Source organism: Molothrus ater, chromosome 30 (assembly GCF_012460135.2).
Source record: "Molothrus ater isolate BHLD 08-10-18 breed brown headed cowbird chromosome 30, BPBGC_Mater_1.1, whole genome shotgun sequence".
NCBI classification, from domain to species: domain Eukaryota; kingdom Metazoa; phylum Chordata; class Aves; order Passeriformes; family Icteridae; genus Molothrus; species Molothrus ater.
In genome coordinates this window covers 1,781,331-1,806,273 of record NC_050507.2, presented here as the reverse complement: position 1 = coordinate 1,806,273, position 24,943 = coordinate 1,781,331, and the positions used below count along the sequence as shown (strand labels likewise).

At 63.9% G+C, this 24,943-nt stretch overlaps 1 protein-coding gene across 1 annotated transcript in view; it reads right to left on the bottom strand.

The window, feature by feature from the left end:
* KMT2D (lysine methyltransferase 2D) overlaps positions 1 to 24,943 on the bottom strand; it is a 30,187-nt gene that overhangs the window by 3,298 nt on the left and 1,946 nt on the right. Inside the window, 48 exon segments of the mRNA XM_036399849.2 lie at positions 150 to 1,320; positions 1,678 to 1,814; positions 1,897 to 2,032; positions 2,138 to 2,286; positions 2,643 to 2,818; positions 3,305 to 3,386; positions 3,477 to 3,633; positions 3,709 to 3,873; positions 4,342 to 4,485; positions 4,587 to 7,697; positions 8,687 to 8,919; positions 9,126 to 9,192; positions 9,340 to 9,427; positions 9,520 to 9,643; positions 9,736 to 11,807; positions 12,012 to 12,160; positions 12,590 to 12,760; positions 12,917 to 14,596; positions 14,735 to 14,785; positions 14,866 to 14,939; positions 15,213 to 15,457; positions 15,567 to 15,651; positions 15,932 to 16,105; positions 16,221 to 16,325; positions 16,624 to 16,698; positions 17,249 to 17,438; positions 17,521 to 17,645; positions 18,328 to 18,444; positions 18,535 to 18,678; positions 18,759 to 18,974; positions 19,075 to 19,116; positions 19,208 to 19,314; positions 19,406 to 19,570; positions 19,647 to 19,828; positions 20,053 to 20,157; positions 20,257 to 20,367; positions 20,671 to 20,784; positions 20,991 to 21,853; positions 21,947 to 22,081; positions 22,298 to 23,157; positions 23,265 to 23,422; positions 23,501 to 23,615; positions 23,698 to 23,863; positions 23,976 to 24,141; positions 24,224 to 24,321; positions 24,446 to 24,572; positions 24,574 to 24,700; positions 24,784 to 24,910. Coding sequence (XP_036255742.1) covers positions 150 to 1,320; positions 1,678 to 1,814; positions 1,897 to 2,032; positions 2,138 to 2,286; positions 2,643 to 2,818; positions 3,305 to 3,386; positions 3,477 to 3,633; positions 3,709 to 3,873; positions 4,342 to 4,485; positions 4,587 to 7,697; positions 8,687 to 8,919; positions 9,126 to 9,192; positions 9,340 to 9,427; positions 9,520 to 9,643; positions 9,736 to 11,807; positions 12,012 to 12,160; positions 12,590 to 12,760; positions 12,917 to 14,596; positions 14,735 to 14,785; positions 14,866 to 14,939; positions 15,213 to 15,457; positions 15,567 to 15,651; positions 15,932 to 16,105; positions 16,221 to 16,325; positions 16,624 to 16,698; positions 17,249 to 17,438; positions 17,521 to 17,645; positions 18,328 to 18,444; positions 18,535 to 18,678; positions 18,759 to 18,974; positions 19,075 to 19,116; positions 19,208 to 19,314; positions 19,406 to 19,570; positions 19,647 to 19,828; positions 20,053 to 20,157; positions 20,257 to 20,367; positions 20,671 to 20,784; positions 20,991 to 21,853; positions 21,947 to 22,081; positions 22,298 to 23,157; positions 23,265 to 23,422; positions 23,501 to 23,615; positions 23,698 to 23,863; positions 23,976 to 24,141; positions 24,224 to 24,321; positions 24,446 to 24,572; positions 24,574 to 24,700; positions 24,784 to 24,910 — 15,381 coding nt within the window.

The following is a 24,943-nucleotide window of genomic DNA, read 5'->3' as shown; positions in this document are numbered from 1 at the left end:
TGACCAATCACCACCTCATCACCAGAGCAGAGCACTGAGTGCCACGGGTTGAATATGGGGACCTCAAGCCATTTTCCACCGCCCCCACCCTCTGGTGTGGCTCAGCCACTGGCACAAAGGTTGGACGCTGGCATATCCCAACTCCTTACCTTGTGGCGAGGAGTCAGAGAAGACAAGGTCCTCCAGGCCCTGCTCGATGACCTGCACAACAAACTCAGGGCGCCCGTTGTTCTCGCAGATGGTGCAGCGGTAGCAGCAGCGGCGGTTGTTGGTCCGCAGGCTCCAGTAGATGCGCGTGGCCTCGTAGCCCACGGGGTAGAGCGCCGTGACGCTGTGGAAATCGGCCATCTGGTGGGGCAGCAGCTGCCCGATGGCGTGGAAGACCAAGCCGCCCACGCGGAACATGTGGAGCCGCTCCCCGCGCTGGATGATGCTGGCGATCTGCTTCACCTCGTCCCGCTCGATGTAGACGCGGCGGAAGACGGTGAAGCTGCTGAGCTCCTGCTCGCAGGGCCCCTTCAGCTTGTGCAGGGGACACAGCATGGTCTTGTCCTTGAAGAACATGCACTTGGCGCGGATGGCGCAGGCGAAGTGGTACACGCTGGGGCAGCGGATGCGGTTGCAGCTGTTGGTGGCGCCGGTTTTCTGGCACAGGGAGCACTTGGTGAGCAGCCCACGGTGCAGAGCCACCTCCACATTGATCAGGGCCCCTCCCTGAGTCTCGTACACCTCCGTGGACCACAGGGCGCAGTTCAGGTGGACCCAGAGGTCGAGGTCAAGGTTGAGCAGGCGGGCCGGCCCGTCGGTGGCCCCGTCGCCCTCCTCGTGACAGAAGCAGCACTTGCGCATGTCCTGCGGCACCTTCTCGGGGCGCAGCGTGGTTCCCAGCTTGTCGATGAACTCGGCGATCTCCTTGTCCCCGTCACGCTTGGCTCCCCCTTTCTGGATGGTGACGAGGAAGCGCAGCCGTTTCCAGCGCACCCCCTTCCACTTCTTCAGCCGCGGCCTCGCCTCGTCCCCGTCCTCCAGAGGCCGCGAGCGAGGCTTGAAACGGGGAGGGGAGTGGGCAGCCGTGGCCCCTTCCTCCTGGGGGGCTGGCGAGGGGGCCGGTGGCAGTGGTGACAACGGGGCTGGGGCTGCCTCGTGGGACGCCTCGGGGTCGGGGACCCTGGTGGGCTCGGCGGGGCTGGATGGGGAGGGGACGGAGGGGGACAGCGGGGGCGAGGGTTCCTGGGGCAGGACAGAGAGCTGCCGCACATCCAGGTTGGAGACGTTGTTGACGTAGCAGTGGTGAAGGGTCTTCTCAGGAGCAGGGCTCTCCTGTGGTGTGGGGAGGGGGGCACAGGTCAGTGTTGCAGGGATGGAGATGCCCAACCTCCCTGGACATTGCAGGGATGGAGACCCCCAACCTCCCTGAATATTGCAGGGAGGGGTCTTTGGCCCCACAGGGGCATCAGCATCCCACATGCCCCCAACCCTGCAAGGACCTCCTGGACTCCTTCCTGGCAGACCCAGCAACAGCCCATGGCCACCCAGCCCTCAAGAAGCTCCCTGCACTCATGAGATGACCTATAGGGACCTACCAGAGAATCCCTGCTCACCCCCACAGCCCCATGGGTACCCCAAAACCCCCCTCCATGTCTCCCAGCCCTGCGGGGACCCCTGCACAGCACTGACCTGTCTGAGCAGCGTCAGGAGGTCCAGCTCGCCCTTGAGGCTGTACCCTGGCAGCACTGCATCAAACTGCTTCAGCCACTCCGAGCTGCTGTCCGGCACCTTCCCAGCCAGAGCCTTCTCCTTCCCTCCGAGCATTCCTGGGAGAGGGATGGACCACCCGTCATGGGGGTCCCAGCCCGGGGACATGGGGGGCCATGGGGGGACAAGGGGAACACTCACCAGCCATATCAGTGTCCACCTTCTTGGCCTCAACCACAGCTGCTCGCACAGGGCCGTCGGGGAACAGCACCTCATAGGAGCTGGGGATCTTCATGCTCAGCAGCTCAGCCATGGCCACCATCACCCCATTGAGGTTCTAGGTGAGAGGAAGGCAGGATGGGTCCAGGGTGACACAGGTGTCACTGTGTTGGGTCACTGCTGAGACCCCAAAGGTCTTGAATCTCCCAATCCCCTCACTCACCTTGGCAGCTGCTGCAGACACCGTCAGCATGACAGACACCTCGCTGCCCTTGCCCTTCTCCCACGGGGCTCCAGGGCCTGCTGCCCCCACCTTCCCTGGAGGAGCCCCAAAGGGCTCTGCGACCTCATAGGGTTTTGTGTCGGGGAACACTGGTGTGGGGAGAGGGGGGTCAGAGCCGTGGGGAGCAGAGCCAGGGTCACAGAACCGTGCAGACCAACAGCCACCCACGAGCCCACCCAGCTGCCCCAGATCCCTGCAGGGAATCCACCACTCTGCAAATCCCTTTCCCTCACATCCCACACTTCCCAAAGGCCCTTCCCCTGGCTCCCTTTATCCCCTCCTAGACGAGGAACTCCATTCTGCCCCATCCATATCCCTTCTTACCTGACACACATGCTCCAAACCCCCTCCTTGTGCTGCACATCCCACAAACTCCCTCCTGCCCATCCCTATGGACCACAGACCACTCCTGCCCTGATCCACACACCCCTGCAGCCCATCCCACCTGGGATGCTGGCCCGGGGGATGATGGGGATGATGGGGGACAGCACACGCTCCTCCAGCTCTGGCTTGGCCTCGCTGAGAAGCGGGAAGCGGAGCAACTCCTCGCCCAGGACACTCTCAGGGGATGAAGCAGGGACGATGCTGTCGGGGGAGTCACTCTCATCATCGCTTTCCATCCTGTGGGGAGGGAGGTGTCAGGGGCCACAGGGCCTGGTGTCACAGCCATCTTTTATGAAAAATCCTTTCCTTAGGATTTTTCCTCCTGAGAAGCTGAGAGGCCTCAGGAACAAAATGTAAATATTGATTATCTGCTGCTGTGGAATGCAACAGGTGGATCTGTGACTGGTCTCATGTGGTTGTTTCTAATTAATGGCCAATCACAGTGAGCTGCCTCGGACAGAGACCCTGAGCCACAAGCCTTTGATATCATTCCTTCTTTTTCTATTCTTAGCCAGCCTTCTGATGAAATCCTGTCTTCTATTCTTTTAGTATAGTTTTAATATTATATATATCATAAAATAATAAATCAAGCCTTCTGAAACATGGAGTCAGATCCTCGTCTCTTCCCTCATCCTAAGACCCCTGTGAACACGGTCACAGCCTGGTGTCACCCATGCAGGAGCTGATGTCACTTGTGGGGGGTCACCACAAAGGGGCTCTCACCTGACGTCCTCGGTCTGGTTGTGTGGAGGGGTGGGCAGTGCTGCCAGCAGGTCCAGGCTCTTCACCTCCACAGCTGGTGCATCTGCAGAGAAGTGAGAGGCGTCACAGGGCAGGGGAGTGACAGATGGCAGCACTGTCGGTTCTGTGCCACCCCTGTGCCAGCCAGGCTCACCTTTCTGGCCGTGGGGCTCACGGGCTGGGTCGGCATCCTTGGGCTGCTCCCCCAGCTCTTCAGGGGCCGTGACACCATTCACCATCTTCTGCTGCACGGAGGGAGGGGGTGTGGGGGGCAGCGAGGAGGGTGGCGTGGGTGGGTTGCTGAGGTTGTTCTGGGGGGAGACGGTGGGGTGAGAACAGCAGGATGGTCCAGGACCCTCAGATAAGGGGGACAACCCCCCTCTCACCTTGGTGAGCAGCTGGGAGTAGTAATCAGGGACGCTGTCGAGCACAGCACTGCCAAAGGCGCCCCTCAGCTGGCTCTTCCCGTTGATGGGGCTGCTGCCAAAGGGCGCGAAGAGGCTGAAGTTGGCCATGATGGTCGGCTCCGTCAGGGGCAGCAGCGACAGCTCCTGGGGACAAAGTGGTGAGGGGGGAGGGACGAGGGCAAAGGAAGCCCCCTGCCAGACCCTGGCCCACGGCTGTCACAGACATCTTACAGGAAAAATCCTTTCATTAGGATTTTTCCTCCTGAGAAGCTGAGAGGCCTCAGGAACAAAATGCAAATATTGATTATCTGCTGCTGTGGAATGCAACAGGTGGATCTGTGATTAGTCCATGTTAAATGTTTGTGATTAATGGCCAATCACAGCCCAGCTGGCTCGGACAGAGAGCCTGAGCCACAAACCTTTGTTATCATTCTTTGCTATTCTATCCTTAGCTCGCCTTCTGATGAGAACCTTTTCTTCTATTCTTTTAGTACAGTTTTAATGTAATATATATGATAAAATAATAAATCAAGCCTTCTGAAACACAGAGTCAGATCCTCGTCTCTTCTCTCATCCAAGAACCCCTGTGAACACCATCACACAAGGCCATACCTGCTTCAGCTGCTTCATGAGGGCCTCGCCAGGACGCAGCCCCTCATCCTTGCGCAGCTTCTTGCGGGACGCTGGGATCCGCTCGTTGCCTTTCTGTACCCGCTTAGGCTTGGTGGGTGCTGGCTTCCTGGCAATGGAGGGGTCCTGAGGAGGAAAAAGGAGGAAAAAGGGGGAAAAAGGGGGCATGAGTTGTGCCAGCACAGTCCCTCACCCATCTCACCCCCAGCCCAGCCTCTCCTGCTCACCTCCCGGCCCAGCAGCAGTGACTGTGGCCGTGGCTCCGTCCCAGCGCTCCGGTTCTCCATGTGCCCATTGAGCTCGCCTGGGCTCTGAGCCGAGAGCTGCACGTTCTTGGCCCGCAGCAGCTTCTGCAGCAGCAGGTGCCCAGCCTCGGAGCGCCCACCCGGGGCCAGCAGGCTGTTGGCTTGGCTGTCCCCAGGGTCCCCATTGGCCTCTGGTTTTGCTGTCTCGTCTCCATCCACCTCACACTGCGCCACTGCCGCCGCCTCTTCCTTCGGCTCCTGCTTCACCAACACCTGGGGGGCTTCACCTGCTGCAGGAGCCCCCTCTGGCACAGCCCCATTGATGCGGGTCTCAGCAGGGTCAGCTGGGTCCACCCCAGGTGCCTCGGGGTCCCAGGGGCCGTGTGCTGGCTCAGGGAGGGCCCCGCTTGGTGTGGCAGTCAGCCCTGGCTCCGTGGGTGCTGCAGGGCTGGGGGCCAAGGCTGGGACCCCTGGTGGTGTCTTCTTTGGCTCTTGGGGGCTCTGCTCGGGGCTGGCCAGGTGCTGGGGGGCACAGCCCAGGGGTGAGGGGGCTGGTGGCGTGGGGAGGCGGATGAGGCCGGGCTGGGGGCCACGGGCAGCCAGAGCTGCCTGAACCAGCTCAGCCAGGGGCTGCTGGGGAGGCTGCCCTGGCAGTGCCCGCCCCGCCTCGGTGGCAGAGCTGCTCTGTGCCTCTGCTGGGGCATCTGCCCTGGGCTGGAAAAGGGACCCCATGGGACGAGGGGGCTGGCGGGTAGTGGGCAAGCTGTAATCCGGGGCCTGCCCGGGGAAGGGACCAGGGGTCCGTAGTGCCTGGTTCTGCTGCAGGAGGCTCTGCTGGTGCCGCTGCACCAGGAGGGCCTGGAGCTGCTGCTGCTGCTGTGGCGTCAGATGCCGCAGCTGCGGGTTCTTGGCCAGGACACCCTGGAGCTGCGCCCGGATCTGGCCCATCACCGGCCCTGGCACCTGCCCCAGGAGACCTGGGGGGAGAGTGGCCGTGCCCGACGCTGGCCCAACTTTGTGCTGAACGGGGCTCTGGAGCCGTGGGGGCTGTGGCTGCCCTGGCAGGGCCCCTGCCACCCCCTTGCCTGGCTGCTCTGGGGGCCGCGGTGCCGGCACCATGGCCTGTGCTGGGCCTGTCCCACAGCCCAGGGGTTGTTCTGCCACCCCAGCCGTGTCCCCGTGCTGCTGGGACAGCTCAGGGTGGACAGCCCCAGGGCTCTGCAGCGGCGGGGCCAGGAGGGCACCTGGCTGCCCGGGGGCTGCCCGCATAACACCCGGCTGTGGGGAGCTCAAGAGGAGCTGCTGGCCCTGCCCTAGCTCAGCCTGGTGCTTGGGGGCTGAGGGGTCCCCCAGCCCTGGGGCGTTCAGGGCTCCCTGCTGCTCCCCGTGCAGCTGCCCCCCACTCTCCCCACCCTCAGCGTGCAGGGCGCTGCCGTCCATCCCCGCGGGCTGGTCCTTGGCAGCCAGGACCGCCGGGGCCGGCTGCATTCCCTGACTCAGGTGCAGCACAGAGGGGGCCTGGCCCCCCGCCCCGTGCTGCGGAAAGTGCTGGATGGAGGGCTGCCCCTGGCCCAGCCCCAGGAGACCTGGCTGGGCAGCCACTGCTGAGTTCTGCTGCTGCTGCTGCTGCTGTGGAGCCAGCAGTGCCCGAGACTGCCCCAGCTGCTGGGAGAGCACGAGCCGGTGGCTCAGCAGCCCTGGAGTCTGCGGTGTCAGCTGGGGCGAGCCCAGCACCCGCTGCTGGTGGGGGGCCAGGACGACCTGGCGCTGGCCTGGGGGGTGGCCCAGCACACCAGGCTGGTGCTGCAGCCCTGGCCCGTGGCCCAGCACGCCTGGCTGCTGCTGGGGCGAGAGCTGCTGCACCAGGAGGCTCTGCTGGCTGCCCAACAGCCCCGGCTGCTTCGGCACCATGGGCTGAGCCCCTGCGCCGGGCTGTGGGGCTGGGGGCTGCTGCTGCTGCTGGCCCAGCAGGCCAGGCTGCCCTGGCACGGCTGTTGGCTGCACTGGGGCCTGGCCCAGCACACCTGACTGCTGCATGGATGCCTGGCCCATCATGCCTGGCTGCTGCAGCGATGTCTGGGCCAGCACACCTGCCTGTTGCATTGAAGTTTGTCCCATCACACCTGATTGCTGCATGGACGTCTGTGCCATGATGCTCTGTGGCTGCATCGAGCTCTGTCCTATCAAACCTGGCTGTTGCATGGACGCCTGACCCATCACACCCTGTTGCTGCATCGATGTCTGTCCCATCACACCTGGCTGCTGCATGGACGCCTGTGCCATCACACCTGGCTGCTGCAGCGATGCCTGTCCCATCACACCTGGCTGCTGCATGGAGCTTTGACCCATCACGCCCTGTTGCTGCATCGATGCTTGTGCCATGACACCTGATGGCTGCAGTGACGTCTGTCCCATCACACCTGATTGCTGCATGGCTGCCTGTCCCATCACACCTGATTGCTGCATGGCTGCCTGTCCCATCACACCCGGCTGCTGCATTGATGCTTGTCCCATCACGCCCTGCTGCTGCATGGCCGCCTGTCCCATCACACCTGGCTGCTGCAGCGACACCTGTCCCATCACACCTGGCTGCTGCATTGACGTCTGTCCCATCACAGCTGGCTGCTGCTGCAGTGACACCTGGCCCAGCATGTTCTGCTGCTGCAGTTTCTGTGCCAGCTGCATCCTCTGCAGCTGCCGCTCCTGCATCAGCCTGCTGTCAGCCGCCAGCCCGCGCAGCGCCGGGTTCCCGCTGAAAAATGCACCAGAGGATCCAGGTCCGGGGGCATTCCCTACAGGCTGCTGCCCCATGAAGGACAAACCCTGCTGCACGGCCATGGACACACCGCCCTGGGGCAGGCGCAGCCCCCCAGGCTGCCCTGGCTGCTGGCCCAGGCCCTGCGCTCCCACCAGGGCTCCCCCGGGCTGCTGCACGCCGTGCGCTGACAGGAGCTGGCCTGGGAGCTTGGACATGAGGCGGGGGCTCTGCGAGGGGCTCAGGGCCATCACTGCTGAGGCCTGGTGCTGGTGCTGCTGCTGCTTGTTGCGGTACTCAGCCATGAGGTTGGTGTGCTCCTTCTGCTGCTTCCGCACCTGATGGGGGATGGCAGGGTGTCAGTGCCAGGAATGGCAGGGTTTTAGTGCCAGGAATGGCATGGAATCAGTGCCAGGAACAGGGAGACAACACAGCCTTAGCACTAAGGATGGTGGGGCATCAGCAGCAGGAATGGCACAGATTTAATGCCCAGGACAGGGGAGCAATAGCATCAGGAATGGCACAGATTTAATGCCATGGAAGGGGAGCAATAGTATCAGGAATGGCACAGATTCAATGCCCAGGACAGGGGAGCAATAGTATCAGGAATGGCACAGATTCAATGCCCAGGACAGGGGAGCAATAGCATCAGGAATGGCACAGATTTAATGCCCAGGACAGGGGAGCAATAGTATCAGGAATGGCACAGATTTAATGCCCAGGACAGGGGAGCAATAGCATCAGGAATGGCACAGATTTAATGCCCAGGACAGGGGAGCAATAGCATCAGGAATGGCACAGATTTAATGCCCAGGACAGGGGAGCAATAGTATCAGGAATGACACAGATTTAATGCCAAGGAAAGGGAGGATTAGCATCAGGAATGGCACAATAACAGTACTAGAAATGGCACACCACTACCAGCAGAAATGGCATGGCTTTACTGATGGGGATAGTAAGGCATCAGCACTAGGAATGGCACAGGATAAATACTGGGGCCAGTGGGGCATCAGTGCTGTGGACAGCAGGGCATTAGTGCTGGGAATGGCAGTGCATTAGTGCCAGAACAGCAGGGCATTAGCCCCAGGAATAGTGGGACATCAGTGCCAGGAACAGCAGGGAATTAATACCAGGACTGGCACAGCATCAGTGCTGAGGCCAGCAGGGCAGTAGAGCCAGAAATGGCACATTGACTCTGAGGAAATCACTCAGTTTGCACTGGGGATGGCACAGTGCTGAAGTCGGGAATAACGAGGCTGGCACTGGGAACAGCTGGACATCCCATTTACACCAGGGACAAGGTGCCCACCCACATGCAGAGTCCTACCTGGTCCAGCTGCTTCTGGATCTTGCTCTGCTGCTCTGTCACCAGCTTCAGCTTCTCAGCATCAGCCTCAGGGAACTCCCGCCCGGCTTTCTTGGCCGTGCGCTGCTTGGCGCAGAGCGCCTTGCGGGACTTGCGGTGCGCCCCGATCTGCTCCTCCAGCACCTTCAGCTGCATCTGCAGCAGCTGCTGCGTGTGGAACAGCCACTCCTCGTACTGCCGCTGGTCAGCCTCGTCTGTGGCATGGGGAGAGGGCTCAGATCAGTGGGGACACCGGGTAAGCAGAGACCTTGGGTCAGTGAGGACTCCCAGGTCAGTGGGGACCCCAGGTCAGTGGAGACCCCCAGGTCAGTGCAGACCCCCAGGTCAGTGCAGACCCCAGCCCCAGGGCCAAGGTGAGCCCTGTCCCACACCACACCAGCCCTGCCATGTCAGTACTCACTGATGACGCCCTGTGCAAAGGTTGGTGGGTTGGGGCGAGCCTGGGTTGGGTCTGTGCCACTCCGCTCCTGGAAGAAAGAGGAATGTTTGGGATACGTGATGTGGATTTCTGTCCTCTCCCCACAGACTCCATCCCCTCAGAGAGATATAAAACCAACAGTTCTGGCCTGCCATTCCCAAGAGACCCTTGTAGACCCTCTGGACACCCCACTCACCTGCCCACTCCCTGCCAATAAGTGGTTCTGCATCTCAGAGACAGCCGGGCCCCCCGAGAGCCGTTGGGCCAGCAGGGAAACCTGTTGCCTTTTGGGGACACACACAGAGATGGGCTGTGAGCCAGAGCCAAAGCAACCTGCCTGCTCCACCCCGTGCCCCCAGATCCCCCTGTCTGTTACCTGTTCATGCCTGGGGCCACCCCGATGCTGCCCTGAGCCATCACCTTCTTGATGCCCTTCAGTGCCACCATCTTGGCCTTGGCAATGGGGTCCATGATGTCCTCGGCCGCAAACTTGTCCAGGTCTGTTGGGACAGAAACCACAGCATGTTCAGCCCTATGCACCCCACCCAAAAGGGCCCTGTGCTCCCCCCAAAAAATCACCCCCAGCCCTTACCTGTGTCTGGGAAGAAGCTGTTGGCCAACTGCTGCTGCATGACGAGCTGGGGGGGCTTCAGGCCCAGGCTGGGGGGCTGCACCCCGGCCATTGGCTTCTGCACCAGCACCTGCTGCTGGCTCTGCTGGGGCTGCCCCAGGGCCACCTGCACCCCGTGGGGGGATGACAGCACGTGGGGCTGCCCAGAGCCCATGCCCATGTGGGGGCCGAGAGCTGGGCCCTGCTGGGGTGCGTTGAGCCGGGGGGGCTGTGGTGGCAGCAGCGGTGGCCGGGCCACCAGCCCCAGCTGGAGGGGAGTCTGAGGGGTGCCCAGACGGGGTGGCTGCCCCTCGGGAGGCTGCCCAGATGCCCCTGTGTGCAGCATGGGGTGCCCTGGGGCTTGGAGGTGGGGGGTGCCACGGGGCAGGTGGGCTGACATCTGCTGCTTCTTCTGCAGCTCCTTCTTCTCGTGCTCCAGGAGGTCCTCGATGAGCAGGGGCAGCTCGCTGGCCACCAATGAGCTCTCCATCTTGTCCAGGTCATCTGCTGGCGAGTGCCGGGCACTGCCCAGCCCCAAAGCTCCACTGTCCAGCTCAAACTTCTCCAGCAAGGGGTTGCTCTGGCCACCCAGCTGGGCAGTTGCCAGCCCACGGCCAGGGCCGGTGTAGGGGTCCTTCTCCAGCACGGGGACACCAGCGTGGCCACTGTTGGAGAACTGAGTCATGCCGAGGCGAGTGGGGCCGGTGCTGGAGCTCAGGAGGGTCTGGCCAGGTTTGACACTCAGCCCCAGCGAGGCAGAGATTTTATCTGTGCCCTGCAGTGCTTCTGACTTGATGGGGGGGCCAGTGGTGGTGAACTGGCAGGGTGAGGTCTTCAGGCAGCCATCCTCCAGCTTGGGCTTGACATCAGTGGGCAGCGAGCCGGCCTTTGCCTCTGCACCCTGCGCCTTGAAAGTTGGGTCAGGGGCCAGCACAGTGCCCGTGGGGCAGGCAGAGAGTCCCAAGCCCATCCCAGACACCAGTCCTTCCTTGGGCACCTCCTGATCCTCCGCAGATGGGGTCACATCTTTGCTGTCCCCAGGGTCAGGGAGCTTCAAGGTGGGTGCTGGTGGCTCTGTCTTGAGCTGGGCCTCACGCTCTGCCTTCTCGTTGGCCGACTCCACCAGGCGCAGGTGCTCGTTGAAGATGTCCTTCTTGTCACCAGTGTCCAGCTCGGGGTCAGTGTAGGCCAGCAGGTCGAACTCATCACCATTCAGCAGGTCATCGAGGTGGGGGTCTGCTGTCTCCAGGCTGTCCAAGTTGTCCAAGTCATCATCCCCTTTGGCCACATCTGGATCCAGGCTAAGGTTGGCCAAATCATCATCATCTTCCAAGTCCTTGTGGGAGCCAAAGTCGTCATCCAGATCAGGCTCCACGGGCACATCGCAGGGCAGCCGCCCCCCCTCCAGGCTCAGGTGGCTTTTCCCTGGGGCCGGCGCAGGGTCTGGAGTGGGGCCATCCTTGGGACCCTCGGGGCGGAGGGTGGCACCGGAGGACAGGGGGCGTGGAGGGATGTGCTGCTGCAGCTCCAGGGTGGGTGCTGGCAGTGGAGGTGCCACCTTGGCGTGGGGCTGCTGGTGGCTGTTGCCCATCTCAGCTCCCTGTGGGGACGCGGGTGGCAGCGGTGCTGGAACCTTCTGGGATGGCAGCGCCTGCAGGGGCATGACGGGGGTGCACAGGGCCTGGGGGGTGCCCTCCTCCCCGGGCAGGAAGAATCGAGGCCGGGGCGCCTGGGGGGCAAAGGGAGATCCCACCACACCCCCGGGTCCTTTCTGCACGTTGTGTCGGAGCTCGATGAAAGGAGCGCCCAGGGCGGCTGGCGAGGGGGGCACGGCCTCGGCAGGGGTGGGCAGGCGGGTGCCCAGGCTGCCCATGGGGGTGGCAGCAGCCGGGGGGGCGAAGCGGGAGGTGACAGGGAGCCTCAGGGCTGCCACGGCCGCTTGTTGCTGCTGCTGCTGCTGCTGCCAGAGGTGCTGCTGCTGCTGCTGCTGCTGCGGGGATGGTGATGGGAAGACCCCACGGGGGTAGAAGGCCTGGGGGGGCCCCACCGCCGCCCTGGAAGACACCGTGGTGTTGGCACCAGCTTGGCACAGCCCCGACACGCCACGTCCCATCCCTCTCAGACTGTGCCAAGCACCTGAAAACCCACAGCCATCCCCTCCCTCCAGAGTGATCCCCACGAGCTGGGGGTCCGGGTGTGATGTCTGCCAGCTCCCACCCGTGCATGCTGAGCCCGTGGCCCTGCCAGGGGGCACCCACCGCCCGCTGATGTCCAGCATGGCTGGCGTGGCCGCCGGTGGGGGCCGGGAGAGCCGCTCGTCCTGCGTGAACGCTGCCTGCACCATGACGGAGCCAGGCAGCTTCCCAGCGCCTGCTGCCGTGGCCAGAGTCCCGAGCAGAGCCTTGTCCTGCAAGAAGGAAGGAAAAAAGAGTCACCCATCCATCAGCCACATCCCCCTCCCTGTGTCCCACCATCAGCCACATCCCCCTGTGTCCCACCATCAGCCACATCATCCCTCTTGTCCCTCCATCAGCCACATCCCCCCCTCTGTGTCCCACCATCAGCCATATCATTCCCCTTGTCCCTCCATCAGCCACATCATTCCCCTTGTCCCTCCATCAGCCACATTCCTCCACCCCATACCCCACCACCAGCCATATCCCCACCATGCCCCTCCATCAGCTGCATCCCCCCATGCCCTTCCATCAGCCACATTCCCCTGCCATGCCCCTCCATCAACTGCATCCCCCCACGCCCCTCCATCAGCCACATCATCCCCCTGTGCCCCTCCATCAGCCACATCCTCCCCATGCCCTCCATGCCCCAGCTCTCCCACCTGTGCTGGCTGGTACGGGGCCATGCCCCGGCTCAGCTCGAAGCTCTGCCCGCTCTCAGGTGCCCAGCCAGCTGGTGAGGAGGAGGCGGCAGCAGCCGCGCTCTCCTTCTCCTGCCGAAGGCTGTTCCTCTGGATCTGCTGGCGGATGAGCAGCTCCCGGAGCCGCTGGCGCTGAGAAAAATTCAGAGTTAGAGCCCAGCAGCAACAGGACCAAAACCAAAAACCAACCATACACAGAGTGGTCATTGATGCCTTCACAGCCCATTTTTCCCTTTCATTCTCTCCCAAACCCAAATGGATGCAACCAGATCCCAGGAGAGACCTCACCTGCCGCTGCTTCTCCAGCTCCGACTGGCTCATAGTGCCCAGAGCCCCATCCTGGGCACCAGGCAGCTCTGCCAGGTCCCGGTTTGGGGGTGCTGAGAGCCCTGCAGCCACCTCCTCCCTCTTGTCGGCCGTCAGTCCCAGCGCAGCGCGGGGCAGGAAGGCTCCAGAAGGGTCCTGCTGCTGCGGGGGAGCCGGGGGCTGCGGCGGCAGCACCGACGGGGGCCGCAGGGGCGAGAGGCTGTAGGAGTCAGGGGCGGCAGTGCCAGGGCCCAGCGGGCTGCTGGCCTGGTGGAAGCTGGGGGACGAGGCGTAGGCCGAGCTCTGGGGCTTCCCAGAGCCGTAATGGCTGTTGATCCCGTGGGGCTGGTGGGATGGGGAGCCCTTGAGTGGCTCTGAGACAGCTGGGGGGAAGGTGAAGCGCATGGGGGGCTGGCTGCCCGGGAAAACGCTGGCACCAGGAGAGCGGGCAAAGGGTGGCTGTGGCCCTGCTGCTGCCTTGGCATGGGGGTCACCTGCTGGGGCGCCCCCAAAACCTCCGCCAGCCGCCCCCACTGATTTGAACCCCGGCTCCGGCATCTGTGGACGAGGGGGTTTGTGCAGTGGGGTGAAGGGATCCCGGGATTGCGGCCGGGAGGGCGGCTGGGAGTAGGGATCAGGAGATTGGAAGCGAGGGGTGACTGGGGACTGGCAGAAGGCTTCGTTGGAGAGAGGGCGGGGGGTTAGGGGCGACTGGGAGCTGGATTGGGACTGGGGGCTGGCGGGGATGCGGGAGAAGGGCTCAGAGGGCAGGGAGCGGGGCGGGAGGGCACAGCAGGCCTCGGGGGGCTGCAGCCGGGGCGTCAGCGGGGGCTGTGAGTAGGGGTCCAGGTAGGGAGACTGACGGTACAAATCGGGGTGGCCTGGGGGTGAGGGGGCCAGGGGATGGGGGTCAGGGGGCCGGTGCCCCAGCCCCGGGCTCTGCGGCTCTACCTGAGAGACCCGTGGGGTCATGGGGGCTTTGAAGACGTCGGCCGCCTTCAGCTCCGCAGCCGAGAGGTGGGGGCCACCTGGGGAGTCCCCATAACCCATGGCAGAAGCATAGCCAGGTGAGCAGACCCCCAGGCTTCCCCCATCCTCCTTCTTCACATCCAGACCCTTCTTCTGCTCCCCAAAAGGCAGGGGAGAGAGCAGGGCCTCAGGGGGCCGTGCCCCAGGACTCCCTGGCACCGAGAGGTTGTCCAAGGAGGGGCACCGGGGCTTCAGGAAGGGGTCAGGGGTGCCAGGTTGGTGCCGGGGGGTGCCAGGCGGGGTGGGGTGGAAGTCAGGGGGAGCACGGGGGGCTGTGAGGGGCTGGGGCTGGCTAGGGAAGGGCTGGAAGGCAGCCCCCGATGTGGGGCTCTGGCCCAGGGGCGAGGGGAAGCGAGGCTCCAGCGCGTAGGCGGGGGCCGCGCCGTAGGGATCGTGCGAAGGCACTTGGGCAGGGGACTGGGGCGGGAGCTTGAGGAAGAGCTCGCTGGGAGACTCAGGTCCCCCTCCAGCACCCGCTGGGGGCTTCAGGAAGCCCTCGCCGGTGGCGGGGGGGCTGCTGATGTAGACGGGCTGTGCCCCCGGCGGCGCCGGGATCCGCAGGTGCAGCGAGGGCCTCTCAGGCTTGCGCAGTCCCTCCCCTTTGGTCTGCTTGTTGATCTGGCTCTCGGCCTGCTGCAGAGAGAGCCAGGCTGTCAGCGCTGTGGGAGCCCTCCCGCCCTCCCCACGGGTTGGGCACGGGCTGGGGCGGGCACAGCAATGTCCCCCAGGGCTGGGCCGGGGCCGCCGGGCACCTCCCCGCGCCTCACGTACCTTCTGCACCTTGTTGATGCGATGAGCCGCCCGGTTATCTTTGGCCTTTTGCTAACAAAGACACGAAGCCAGCTGACTTGCAGCCCCCCGGTGCCCCGGCCCCACCACCCCACTGACCTCCTGGCACTCACCAAATATGGAGCTTTGTCCGTGGCAGGGACTTTCCTCCAGAGCTTCATGATCTGTTTGCAGCGGCTCGACCAGTCTGGGAGTCCAGTACGAGCAGATACAGGGGAGGAAAGCAACGTTAGCCCGGACCTGAGGAGCACACTCCTATCCTTGGTGGGTCATTGTCCCACCCTCATGTGAAGGGACAGCCCAGGAAACAGAACTGAGACCCCCTGCCCACTTTAAAGAACACTTCAGTGGCAGAACAGCTGGGACGTCCCCTCAAAAAAGGAACCAGGGGAGTCACACTCCACCCATACCCTCAAACCCTCACCCCAAAGGGGCGGCTGCAGCCCCCCCAGAGCCCTACCTGGATAATCCTGCTTGAGGTTGGGGAAGTTCATGTTGGCGTAGAGGACAGGGGAGATGGTGGAGAGCTCACCCAGCTCCTCGTCCTTCTCCCAGCGCTGCAAACTGCGCTGGTTGTAGGACAGCCCGTCACCCTCGCCCTCCGTCGTGGGCGTCGTGGGGGTCGAGGGGGTGGTGGCGGCCGAGCTGCTGGCCCAGGGGCTCTCGGGCTCGCAGTGGTCTGGGCTGAAGAAGCCACTCCGCTCCCTGGGTGGAGAGGAGCGTCACAGGTTGTCAGGTTGTAAGGAAGAGTGGGTCTCAGGACACCCTGTATTTCAGTTCCTCCAAAGAGGGGACCCCCAGCTCCTCTAAGTACCTGTTATCAAGGAATGGGGACTGGCAGACCCCCGAGTATGAGTCCAAGGAGACAGATCCAGAGAGTGAGCCCAGGGAAACGCTCCCTGTGAGGGAAACAAGATGGGTTGCAGGGAAAGCAAAGCTCGGGCACAAACCTACATCTACCCTGGGGGTCCAAACAACTCCCAGACAGCACAACCCCCAAATTCTTTCCTAGATTCACCCCCACAGCAACAGAGAATACCCAGGAGCCTGTGCTCTCAGATACCACAGGCACCATTGAGCGAGTGAGTTTGGCTTTCCTGAGGCTGGAAACAAGCCCTGCCCTTCACCACACACTCCAGGGACCTCCTGGATGATGGGGGCTCTGCCAATTCCACCCACCCTGCCCCGAGAGCTGCAGGTCTCCTTGCAGGAACGGCCGCTGTGCTCGGCTGGGGTCCTGCCCGGCCTCCATCCCCGCGGCCACGCAGTTCAGGGGCTGCTCCCCGCGCTCTGCCGAGCCCAGCACGTCCTTGAAGAGTTGCTGCACATCTTTGCTCTCCATCTTGGGCAGCTCTGCAGAGGCAAACGCAGGAGGAGCTGGGTGCAAATACCACACTGATGGGGAGAAACCTCGGGGTCACGGTCCTGGGACCCCTTCAGCAGAAGAGGGGGCACAGGATGGTCTCACCTTCCGTGGGGATTTTGTCGAGGTCAGAGCTTAGTGCTCCCTCGCCTGGGGTGGCCGGTTTTTCAGTGTCCCCACGGTCTGGGGAATCCTTGGGCTCGTCGGCCCCTGAGGAAAAATCAGGAAGTGCCCTGAGCCCCCTGGGGACCCCCTGCTCAGGGTTGGGGACCCCATGGAGCAGCCCCCGCCACCCAACAAGGGACACGAGTGCCTCGGTCCTCCAGCGGCACCGCGCCACAAGGGGGCGCTCTAAGCACCACTCTATGGTCACCGGCATCATGGGACTGACCATAGAGCTCAGCCCTGCCTAGAGCGGATCCCTCAACCATAGAGCTTGGTCTCGGTGGCTGTAGGCGCCCTGTGCCCCGTGGAGGACTCGGCTCTGGGGGTCCCACAGGGGTCTCACCCAGCTCCTCGGCCTTGGCGTCGTCCTTGCCATCGTCATCGGGAGCGGCGGCGCTGCCGTCAGTGCTGTCGTCGCCTGCAGGGTAGCCCAGGATTCAGTGAGCAGGGTCAGGATCCCCCCCGAGCCCCAGCGTCCTCCATCAGTGGTGATGGCCGCCCCTCACAGCCCTCGGCCTTCTCCAAGGAGCCTCAGAGCCCCCGGTAGGGATCCCCAACAATCCCAGCAACCTCCGATAGCCCCTCAAGACCCCCAAAACCCAGGGACCCTGAACAACCCCCTCAGCCATTCCCAGCCATCCTGGGGACTTCCAACAAGGTCCAACAAACCCAGGGACCCATATTAACCCCAGGGACAACCCCCAACAAACCTCAACAACCCCAGCGACCTCCAATATCCCCTCAAGACCCCCAACAACCCCAGGGGTCCTGAACAACCCCCTCAGCCATTCCCAGCCACCCTGGGGACTCCCAACAACTTCCAAAAACCCAGGGACCCATATTAACCCCAGGGACAAGCCCCAACAAACCCAAGGACCTCCAACCCCACTAGGAACCTACAACAACCCCTCACTAACCCCTGTAACCACCCCATCCTGGGTTGCAGACCCACTCCTGGCCACACTCACCTCGGGGGTGGGTAGGGGTCTCCCTCCTGTCCAGGGTGCCCCCCTGCAGTGCCCCAGCGAGGTTGGGGTCCCCCTTGGGCCTTGGGGCACCCTGGCCCAAGGCGGGGCGGGCGGCCCCATCCCCAACCCCGCCTGCTGCCAGCAGTGCCTTGCGGCTCAGGTCCATCAGTGCCTTCCCAAAAAACGCCTCCTGCAATGGGAGGGTTCTGTCAGCATGTGGGGGTCCCCCCATCCATCCCCCCACCCACCTCCAGCTCCCCCATCCATCCCACCTGCAGGTACGGGGGGAACATGTCCTCCAACTTGCTCTTCTTCCGTCCCCGGCGCTTCTTCTTCTCGTCCCCCTCTCCCGAGCCTGGATCCAGGCCAGCCTCGGCTGGGACGTCACCAGGAGCCCCTGCAAAAGCCCCCCCAGCAATGAACACCCACCCCCCAAAAAGGGTCTGGGGATGGTCCTGTGCCACGGGTGAGGTGCAACCTGAGGGGCCCCGCACATCCCTGGCGGTGAGAAGGGAATGGGAAATGGAGGGAAGGTGTGGGAAGGGGTGGAAGGAAGTGGCAGAAGGAAAAGGGGGGAAAAAAGGAGAAAAGGTGGGGGAAAAGGGGAAAAAATGGGGAAAGGGGAAAAAATGGGGAAAGGGGGGAAAAGGGGGGAAAAAAGGGGGGAAGGGGGAAAAAAGGGGGGAAGGGGGAAAAAAGGGGGGAAGGGGGGAAAAAGGGGAGGAAGGGGGAAAAAAGGGGGGAGGGGAGGAAAAGAGGGGGAAAGGGGGGAAAAAAAGGGGGAATGGGGGAAAAAAAAGGGGGAACGGGGGAAAAAAAAGGGGGAACGGGGGGAAAAAAAGGGGGAACGGGGGGAAAAAAAAGGGGGAACGGGGAAAAAAAAGGGGGAACGGGGGGAAGAAAAAGAGGAGGAAAGGGGGGGGAAAAGAGGGGGAAAGGGGGGGAAAAGAGGGGGAAAGGGGGGAAAAAAGGGAGAAAAAAAAGGGGGGGAAAGTGGGGGGAAAAGGAGAAAAAGAGGGGAAAAAAGGGGGGGGAAAGGGGTGGAAAAGGGGGGGAAAAGGGGAATCACTGGGCCCTACCATCCTCAGGGTGTCCCTCGGTGCTCAGCCCCTCACGCCCCACGTCTGGCAGCACTGCTGAGACCTTCTTGAGCCGCGTGTGGGACTTGCGCTGCCTCACCATGAACCCACCGATGCCTGGGGGGCAGAGAAGGAGTGGGGATCACAGTAGGGTCACAGAAGAGCCCAGAAGGATTCAGGGCCTGCAGGACACTGCAGGACACTCACCAGGCCGGTACGGTTTGCGCTTCCTCTTCTTGCACTCCTCAGGATCCTCCAGCCCCTTCCCCGAGTCCCCATCAGCTCCAACATCGCGGTCAGGGCTGGCCGGAGCCTCCAGCTTGATCTCACACTCCATGTGCTCCACACCCACTGCTGGGGGGTGCACGTTAGTGGGACCCCCTGACACCCCAACACTGCCACCCCCCCGCTCTCCCAGCAGGAACACCCACCATCAGCTTTGAGCAGCTCATCGGTGTCCAGGTCACCGTCCTTCTTGTCCTCAGGGCCCAGGGGGTCGCCCCCCTCCAGCCCCCCATCCCCGTTGAGGGTGCCCGGGCGGCCCTTGCGCTGCCGCCGCTTGTGCAGGGGTGACAGGGTCAGGTTACGCAGCACGGCCATCCCCGTCTCCGTCAGCCACACGCCCTCGAAGCGGAAATACTGCGGCTCTGAGGGGACAAACACCAGCGTTGGGGACACATAGCAGCACTGGGTGCAAGGCCAGATGATGGCACAGCCCTGGGAAGCCCAGCAGGGCACTGTACGTACCTGGATCCTTGGCTTTGATCATCTCTGCGGAAGGCGCGGGCGCTGTGGCAGGAAAGCAGAGGAGCAGGTGAGTCCCACACCCCTCAAACGCCCCCCCAGATCCCCCAGAGTTCCCCCTGCCCCATGAACTCACCGGGTTTGACCACATAGGGCTGGCAGGCGCTGCAGTCAAAACCTTCATCCGCAGCCTGCTCCACCTCCTCCTCAGTGAAGAGGCTGTCACACGCGGCGTGCAGCCACCTGTGGGAAGCACGGGGGACCCTCAAACGCCACAGCCTCCCCCTGGAGGACCCCAGATTCGAGCCTCTGGAGCCCAGGGCACGGTGCTCACCGATCGCAGTGCCGGCACTGGATGAGCAGATCGTCCTCCACGTATTTCTCACGGCAGAAGGGGCAAACAACCAGGCTGGCACAGGGTGCACAGTGGGTGTAGTTGTTCTGCCACTCGCAGTGGAAGCCAGGGGATGCAGCCCCACACTGCACACAGCACACGCACCTGCAGAGAGGTGCCCAAAGGGTCAGCACCCCAAATTTAGACCCCAAATTTGATCCCCTCGTGTCCCCCCACACACCACTTGCACTTCCAGCCGCCCTTGGGCACGGTCTGCAGCGGAGGGTCCAAGCAGTAGGTGTGGTAGCTGATGTCGCAGTCGTCACAGAGCAGCAGGCGCGAGGGGTCCGAGGCTTTGCCGCACACCTCGCACACGATGCACTCCACGCAGCGCCAGCCCTTCAGCAGCATCACCTTGGTGATCTGGGGACATGGCAGGGCACCCACGTGAGCCCTGGGCACGGCCACGAGGGTCCCCAGGCTCGCTGTGGCTGTGGGGAACCCCACATCCACACCCCAGGGCTTGGCATGGACATGCCAGAGCACAACTCAACACACAAGGACGGGCCAGGCATGACCTTGTGTGTCCTTGGGGGGGCACAGCCCAGTTCTGGGGTGAGGCTGGGGGTACTGGGCCCCCTCCTCACCTTGCTGTTGACACAGTAGGGGTGGTAGCACTGGGAGCACTGGGAGCAGGCGAGCAGGTGCCCCTCAGCCCCGCGCCCGAAGCTGCCGCACACCACGCACATGTCCTGGGGGGAGAGGTTGTGAGTGAGGAGACACAGCTGGCAGAGGAGAGACAGAGTCTGTCCCACCCTGTCCATCTGTCCATCCTGCCATGCCCTGGTTACCTGCATGAGCACAAACTTGTCTGTGTTGGAGAAGAGGACGACTGTGTTCTGCATGGTGTCATCATCGTCCTCATCCTCCTCCTTGCTGGGCGAGCTCTCCACATCAGCGAGCTGAGGACAGAGAGGGAGGCTCAGCACTGAGGATGCCCTCTCTGTGTAGTCTGGGGGGCACCAGGAAGATGCAGGGCCAGCAGAACCCCTCCCCAGGGGGAAGCTCTGTACCTGCCCTATTTTTTGTGGTGAAGCCCCCAGACTCAGCAAAGGTGCAGGCATAAGACCCCATAAGACCCCAACCCACCCCACACTAAGGGCTCTTAAGCCTTTCCATGGGTGAGATGATAGGGAAGGGGATGGGGAAGACTCTCAACAGCTCAAGGATTCCCTGGATCCCACTCTGCCCCAGCCCAGCCTTACTGCTAAGGTGTCAACAGACGAGGTGGTCGACTTCAGGCGTGCACGGCCTCGGCCCCGGCCCCCGTGGGAGCCACCTCGGGGGCGTCTCCGCCCAGGGAAGCTGCTGCTGCGACCCTGTGGCCAACGGGAGAGGGGAGTTCCAGCACTGGGAGGCCCAGTGGGACCCCCATGCCAGGGCAGCAGAGGGGCACTGCCCCCATCCCACCCCGGCATGCGCTCAGCCCTCGCCTACTTGCTGCCCAGTGAGGGGATGTGGCCCCAGCAGGGCGCTCAGGGCGAGGGGTCCCCCCAGGATTGTGGTGAGGGGAGTCCCCCTGTACCTGCTTGACACGGGAGCGCCCCGGGGAGCTGCGGCGCCGGCTCTTGTCCCCGTCCCCCTTGGCTGCTGGCTCGAAGAGCAGCGAGTCATCGGTCTCAGCGCCCAGGGGCAGCGACCCAGCGTCCTCCTTCTGCAGGCTGGCGTCAGCAGAGGCCGGGCCCAACTCAGGGGACAGAGACCCCCCACCCTCAGGGTCTGGGGACCCCAGCAGCGGCTCTGAGCCGGGGAAGCTGCTGCTTGTGTCCCCCTGGCTCAGGTTGGAGATCTCGTTGAGGATGTCGGGCCGTGGGCGCAGCGCGGGGGGCTCGGGGCACCCCTCGTCCCCGTGGCCCAGCAGCTTCTCGCTGGTAGTGCACACCTCCATGGGGGTCTCAGGGCCCAGCTCCTCCGCTTCCAGGAGCAGGGGGGACCCCGAAAGGGACCCCTTGACTTCAGGGTCCCCCCCAGCCCGGCTTTCTTCCAGGGCATCCTCCTCGCTGAGTGGCGGGGAGCTCCCACTGGTGCCCTCCCTCTCCAGCCTCGGTGCTTCTTCTTCCTCCTCTTCCTCCTCCTCAGGCAGGCTTGGGAAGGGCCCCAGCTCAGGGGCTGGGCTGCCCTGGGGGGCATCTCCAGGGGGGCTGGCTGGGGACTCCCCCTCGGCACCGGCCATCTCCATCTCCTCATCCTCAGGGGGCTCGGCGGGGGCCAGGGTGACAGCGGGAGAACCCAGGGGTGGCGGTGGGGAGCCAGGGGGGTCGGTGTCCATGGCCATGCCAGGGCTGCCAGGGGGCTCAGGCAGGGCTGGGGTGGGGGGCTCGAGCACCTCGTCCTCCTTGGCATCAGGGGAGAGCGCTGGGGTCCGTGCAGGTGAGATGGCACGGAGAGCTGGGGGTAGAGAGAGGGGGAAGAGTGAGATATCACAGCCCCCCCAGAGACACCCACCCCCCAACCCCAACCCCGGTGTTTCCCCAGACCCACCTGGGGGAGCTGAGGGTGGGGGTGTCATCTCAGGGGGCAGAGAGGGCTCTGGCTCCAGCTCCATCTCCTCCTCGGGGAGCACCTCTGGAGCCAGGGCTGGCGCTTCCTCTGCCACTGTCACCTCGGGGAGGAGACCTGGGGGACAAGGATGGGGTGAGGGAGTGTGAGGATCCCCTCCATCCCCCCTGTGCCACCCAGCCTGGAATTGAGAGGCAAGACTTCCCCCCCACAGCTCCCAAAGTACCCCAAGAGAAGGAATACAGGAATGAGGCAAAGCCCCTGGTGCAGGACCCCCACACCCAGCGGAGACAACAGGAGGGAAAAGAGGACAGTGAAAAGTGCCCAGATTACCTGGTGGTTTCAGGTCCTCCTCGGGGGGCAGCTCGCTGGGGACCGGCTCTTCAGGGGGCAACTCAACGAGGGGGGGCTCTTCAGGGCTCAGCTTCTCGGGGGGCAGCGCTTCGGGAGGAGGGTCCTTGGGGAGCAGCTCGATGGGGGGAGGTTCACTGGGGGGCAGCTCCTCAAGGGGCAGCTCCTCGAGGGGTGGATTGTTGAGGGGCAGCTCATCGAGGGATGGCTCATTGAGGGGTGGCTCTTCAAGGGGAGGAGGTTTGGGGGGTGACTCATTGGGGGGCAGCTCATCAGGGGGTGATTTGTCAATGGGCAGTACTTCGGGGGGCAGCTCATGGGGGGGTGACTTTTCAAACGCTGGTTTCTCAGGGGGCAGCTCAGCAAGGGGAGGGACATCGAGGGGCAGCTCATTGTGGGATTCACTGGGGGGCAGCTCCTCGAGGGAGGGTCTGTCAGGGGGCAGCTCAGCAAGGGAGGGTGTCTCAAGGGGCAGCTCCTCACAGGGAGGCTCCTCGGGGGGCAGCATGAGAGGAAGGGGCTCCTCAGGGGGCTGCACTTCAGGAGGCTGAATGTCAGAGGGCTGCGTGTCAGGGGGCGGCTGATCGAGGGGCAGATCATCTGAGGGAAGTTCTCCTGGGGGTTCCTCACTGGGGGGCACCTCCACAGAGGCCAGCTCGCCAGGAGGAGACTCAGCATTGCCTGGGAGAGCCTCCTTGGGGTCTGGGGGTGCCTCTTTGGGGTCTGGGGGTGCCTCTTGGGGGTCCACGAGGGGCTGCGTCTCCTCATCACACCCCACAGGCTCCAGCTCAGGCGGGGGCACGGGCGCATCCGTCGAGTTGCTGGGGACAGGGGACTCTGACCTGGGATGGGGGAACCTGGGTGAGGGGACAGCGCTCAGGCCACCCCGTGCCCCCCACCCACAGAGGGCCTGAGCCCCCTCCAAAGCAGCACCCCCATCCCCACTCACATCTGGGCAGGTGGATCAGGCTGTGGTGAGGGTTCTGGCGCCGTGGGGACATCGGCCGTGGCACGGCGCTGCTGGCAGTCCCCACACACCTCCGAGCCCAGGGACCACTGGCAGCTGGAGTCGGGGTGCTGGCCACAGTCTGAGCAGACCCAGCAGCTCTGGGGGGAAGCAGAGATGTGTCAGGGGGTGCAGTGGGGGGCAGGCACCCCGCACCCCCGAGTGAGAGCACGACATACCTTGCACTTCCAGGAGCCGGTGGGGAGGCCCTGGGTGGCTGGCTCCGTGCAGGAGGTGTGGTAGCCCTTGTCACACGCCTCACACACCAGCATGGCAGAGTCCTGGCCGGGCTGCCTGTAGGGCAGAGGAGCAAGCGAAGGCTGGGACCCCTCCTTGGGTGCACACCCCCTTCCCCACCGCAGGTCTGGGGGCTCACCTGCAGGTTTGGCACACTTTGCACTGGGGGCACTGCCAGCCCGAGCGCTTGCGAGGCGTCAGGGAGATGTTCAGGCAGGCCCCGTGGAAGTGCTGCCCGCAGCTGGTGCACAACACCAGGTCCTGCAGCTCGCCCGGCCCCTTGCACACCGAGCACCGCGCGTCCTCTGTCAGCCACGAGAAAAGGGGGTCAGGGCCGCCTGCTCATGGGGTTCCACCCTGCTGGGAGCAGGGCAGGAAGGTCCCAGCACCCAGGGGGGTGTCCCCAGCCCCACGCACCCATGTCCACGGCCTCAGGCACGTGCTCGGGGCAGAGCAGCCGCAGGGTCTTCATGGACTGGAAGCAGCCGCTGGCGGCGGCGCAGGGGAAGTGGTAGAGGCGGGAGCAGCCGGCGGCCGCCCGGCACGGGATGGTGGCCCCCGCCCGCCCGCAGCGTTCACATTTCTGTGGGCAGAGGAGTCCAGGGGGTCAGCAAGTCTGCAGCAAACCCTGCCACCCCCCTGAACCCCCTTTGGGATCTGCTCACCTGTGAGATCCCTGAGAAAACAGCTCTGGCCACGCCGGCCACCTCCGGCCCCGCACCGGCCGCCCAGGCCGCACACCAGTGGTGCACCCAGCAGTGCCCTGTGGGGACGGGGAGTCAGGGACAGCTTGGGGACACGCAGGTGGCAGAATGGGGACACTCAGGTGGCAGGATGAGGACATTCAGGTGGCAGGATGGGCACTCTCATGCTGTGATCACACTCACCCGTCGGCTCGAAGAGCTGCGCTGGTGTCACCCCCTCGGAGAAGCCAATTTGTGCCAGGCTGTCACCCGCCAGCTCTGGCTCTGGGGGGAGCTGGCTGGGCCCTGGGGGAGGCCCTGGGCCAGGGCCCATCAGGGGGCTCGTGCCCCGCCAGCCGCTCGGGCCAGTCGGGCACCGGCTCGAAGCGCTGCAGCTCCCGCTGCCCGTGTAGGCTCCAGTCCCCACAGTTGCAGAGGGCACAGCGGCGGCCCAACGGGCTGGGAGGGGACAACAGGGGGTGTCAGGGACATTTAGGACACCTTTGATAGCTCCACGCCACCCCCGAGTCCCCCACCCTCACCTGGCAGCCTCGGGAGGTCCCTCCGTGCCCGCGTTGTCTGGCTCTGGCCCCGCAGAGGCTCCTTCAGGGGGTTTCAGGGGGTCCCCCTCGGCGCTGCCCATCTCCTCCGAGGCCATGACCCCATCGGCTGTGGGGACAGGGGGTGTCACCACCACAGGGC